This window comes from Populus trichocarpa, chromosome 2 (genome assembly GCF_000002775.5).
Source record: "Populus trichocarpa isolate Nisqually-1 chromosome 2, P.trichocarpa_v4.1, whole genome shotgun sequence".
NCBI classification, from domain to species: domain Eukaryota; kingdom Viridiplantae; phylum Streptophyta; class Magnoliopsida; order Malpighiales; family Salicaceae; genus Populus; species Populus trichocarpa.
Genome location: NC_037286.2, coordinates 17,330,941 through 17,334,560, shown reverse-complemented (window position 1 = coordinate 17,334,560; position 3,620 = coordinate 17,330,941). Strand labels below are relative to the sequence as shown.

Here is a 3,620-nt window from a genome sequence, read left to right as displayed (position 1 = left end):
CTACAACTATATACTCGAATGATTTATGTTGAAAACAAAAGAAAAACATAAAATAAGTAGAAAAGTAAAGGAAAGAAATCTAGGATAAATAAAAAATAGCATCACTTAAACCTTTCCAATGATCCAATCTTAACCATTATTCTGACAAAAATTAAACATTATCTAATAGTTTAATCGGGTAAAAATACTTTCTGAATGCATGTTTTAAGATATTATTGGAAATACGGTGCAAATCATGTTTTCAAAAAAATTAAAATTTTTTTGCTAAAAATTAATTTTTTTTTGTGTTTTGGATCGTTTTGATGTGCTGATCTTAAAAATAATTTTTTTAAAATAAAAAAATATCATTTTGATTTATTTCGGCACGAAAAGTATATTGAAAAGTAATCACAACCACACTTCCATCAGAGAACCAATTTGATATTACAACTCAAATCCTCTATATTCTTCTGCTTTTCAATTTTATAATTTCATTTTTTTCTCTCTCTCTATCTCTAAGTACTCAAAATTGAGAGATTAAGATACAAATTATTATTTAAAAAAAAATTAAATTTTTTTTATTAATATAGATATCAAAACTAATTTATATATATTTTAATTAATTTTACATACCTTAAAATTAACAATAATATAAACCTTTATAACTTTACTTTGAGTCATTTGAGATTTGAACTAGTATACGAAGCAAAACCAAAACTCAACTGAATAAAATTAATTAGTCGGTTGTCGGAGTTGCCTCCAGGCTACAGGGGACAACTGCTACTATGGTGGATTGGTAGTCATGTGATTTGCTGATTGTGTTAATGTAGCACTCTTTAGTTTAATGGGTCCGGTAGTGACGTGGCATCCACACCTAATGCTTCCTTTCTTTCTCTCTAGTTATTACACCAGTCCTTCCTCTCAGTACTTCTCACTTCTTAAGCCATTGCCTTTACACTCGAAAGCTCTCCTTTCCTTCCTCCCAATAGGGCCATCACTGCCCATCTCTACGAGATGGCCACAAAACCAGCTGAAGAGGCTTTAGACCAGCTGAAATACCAGGTAAAGAATGCTCTTATCATAGATAGAATACGTCCACCTACTATTCCTTTCACTTCTTTCATCATTACGGTTTACGGACTGTTTCTTCTCCTCTTCCTGAATCCATTTCTCAATTGCTTTGCAGACATGGGTCTTGAAAGTCTCAATCCACTGTGAAGGATGCAAAAAGAAAGTTAAGAAAGTTCTTCAAAGCATTGATGGTATATGTTGTGTAAAATACTCAGATTTGAGATTCATTTCTTTATCTATCAACTTATACTAGCTAGTATGCATGTATTCACTTTGCATGTTTTCTTTTATTCTCGACTAGGTGTTTATAAAACAGAAGTTGATTCTCACCAGCATAAGGTTACAGTAACTGGCAACGTGGACGCGCAGATTCTTATAAAGAAGCTGATGAGATCAGGGAAATTCGCCGAGCTTTGGCCTAAAAACTCCGAGAATAAGGAGAAAAAGTCTGGAAAATCCCAGAACAATGACAAGCAGAAGAGTCCTAAAGATGTCCAAGAAGTTGGTGGTGGTGATGATCATCAGAAGAATACTCCATCAGAAAAGCCTGAGACGGACGCTAAAATTAGTGGTGGAAATGGTGGTGATGATCAAAACTCAGGGGCGGAAAGTGATGATGCCGGCTTAGAAAGTGCTGCTCCTGTTGCTGCGGCTGCTAGTGGTGGTGGCAGTGGTAAAAAGAAGAAGAAAAAGAAAAAGCCAAGTGGCAATTCTAACAATGGTGCCAGTGGCGAAAATTCTGGTGGTGTACCGGCTGATACCGGGTCTTCTTCCATGGCTGATCTTGACTCAGCTCCATCTATGCCCTTGATGAGTCATAGCCCTCCACATCAGCATGTATACCCGTATCCACCAATGTATCATCAACCTATTCCAGTTTATGGAATAAACTACAACACAGCATATTGTAGTGCTAGGGAGTCCTGTTATGCACATCCCATGCATGCTCAGATTCACTATCACCAGCAGAGGTACCAGCCACCAGCCCCGCCATCCGATCTCATCAAGGAGTTTGGTGATGATGATAACGAGACCGGATGCTCAGTCATGTGAATATTTGTAATGGGTGATGTAATGTGGGGTACGTATACAAAGGAAGTTAAAATTTAAACTAGGGAGGAGCTAATATAGTGTAGTGTCTTGTGCGGGAGGTGGATGGATTAATTTTGCAATATGTAACATAAATGTGAAGATAGTGGACCAATAAAAAGGGCAGCTATGGGGTCTCAAGCTGTTTAATGTTTTGTGCTGCTTCTGTACTTTTATATAAAGCTCAAGCTGTTTAATGTTTTGTCTTTATTTAGCTTTATTTACTGCTTCTGTACTTTTATACTTTATATAGCCTTAATTGTAATGTTTGGTTAATTCTAGGCCTTATTTCTTTCGTGTAAAATGAGATTTTTGGTTATGAAACATCAAAATATAGCTTTATTTGCTGCTCTCTTTGCTGCCTGAAACTGTAAAATCGGCTTTTCCAGCAAGTTTGCTTCCCCACTAACTCACCCTTCTATTGGTGGGTGAAGGCTATATATGAAGATTTGCATTTTCCAATCGGAAATGCTTGAGGTTATCTTTTTCAAAGCAATCCCTTCCATCGGTTAAGACATTTCTGTTCATGAACATCTTTCGCTCTCAAAGCGAGTGCCAGTACTTTTTACATATGGTCGGTTTTAGCTTTTTCTCTTCTTTTTAGATCGCGTCCTGGCAATTGGGACCATCAAGTGATCAGTAAATCTTTTCTCAATCGTCTAAAGGATAAGGTGATCATGCGCTCGATCGGGGTAGATACATTCTCTGTATCTTTTAGAGGACTGCCTTCTGATCCAAAATCTGGTTAACAAGGAGAGGTTGAAAAGCTGCTTTCAATATAACAACTACTTTAAAATGAAGATGCTTTAATCATACGACATGAACAACCTTGAATCCAAAACATGATCACTTTCGGAACCCATCCTCCACCTTGAATTTGCCTTTTAATCCACAGTAGAATATCCTCGGAGGATTATACTTGCCTTCCGTGCACTTCTTGAAAGGAAAAGGGGCATCTAGTACTCTTCTTAGAAGCTAACGTTTTATTTTTCAAACATGAGAATATTATATACCTAATCGGAGATTTGTTCATTTAAGTGAATGATAGTCTCATCGAAAGCTTGCTCTAAAAAATATAATCATCTTTATTTGTATTATTACTTTTGTCGAACCCATGAACTTAATTCAAATTTTATTTCATCCAGTATGAATCCTCCCATTAAGAACCCAAATATAACAGACTTTGCACCAAACCTGGTTTCCATTTTATTTTTTCTTTTTAATTTCAAGACTTGGGTCGAAGATCTAGAAGATAATTACAGAGGATACAATTTTTTCCCACCTTTACGACGCCAAGATGGAATGATCATTGATTTTCGACAGGGCTGTTTATCTTTAATTGCACGCTCGATAATAGCTTACAGCAGATAATTTGGTCGTTTGAAAAAAAATGGTTGTCAATTGTCATGCAAGAGACTTGTCAAATCCCCTTCCTTCCTTGATTGTACTTGGCGTTAAACCATATGTTTCAAAATCCATTA

At 36.0% G+C, this 3,620-nt stretch overlaps 1 protein-coding gene across 1 annotated transcript; it reads left to right on the top strand.

Annotated features, from left to right (window-relative positions):
- The first annotated feature begins 880 nt into the window (after nucleotides 1-880).
- Nucleotides 881-2,349, top strand: LOC18096450 (heavy metal-associated isoprenylated plant protein 36). Its single transcript, XM_024592229.2, has 3 exons — nucleotides 881-1,041; nucleotides 1,166-1,241; nucleotides 1,352-2,349. The coding sequence occupies exons 1-3, from the start codon at nucleotides 994-996 to the stop codon at nucleotides 2,101-2,103; spliced, it is 876 nt and encodes a 291-aa protein (XP_024447997.2). The 5' UTR covers nucleotides 881-993; the 3' UTR covers nucleotides 2,104-2,349.
- Nucleotides 2,350-3,620: the final 1,271 nt, after the last annotated feature.

What these genes read in the sequence shown, in the direction of transcription:
- LOC18096450 (XM_024592229.2), top strand. Translation starts at nt 994, where the DNA reads ATGGCCACAAAACCAGCTGAAGAGGCTTTAGACCAGCTGAAATACCAG. An exon ending in TAGACCAGCTGAAATACCAG is followed by an intron (nt 1,042 to 1,165) that starts GTAAAGAATGCT and finishes ATTGCTTTGCAG; the next exon opens with ACATGGGTCTTGAAAGTCTC. An exon ending in AGTTCTTCAAAGCATTGATG is followed by an intron (nt 1,242 to 1,351) that starts GTATATGTTGTG and finishes ATTCTCGACTAG; the next exon opens with GTGTTTATAAAACAGAAGTT.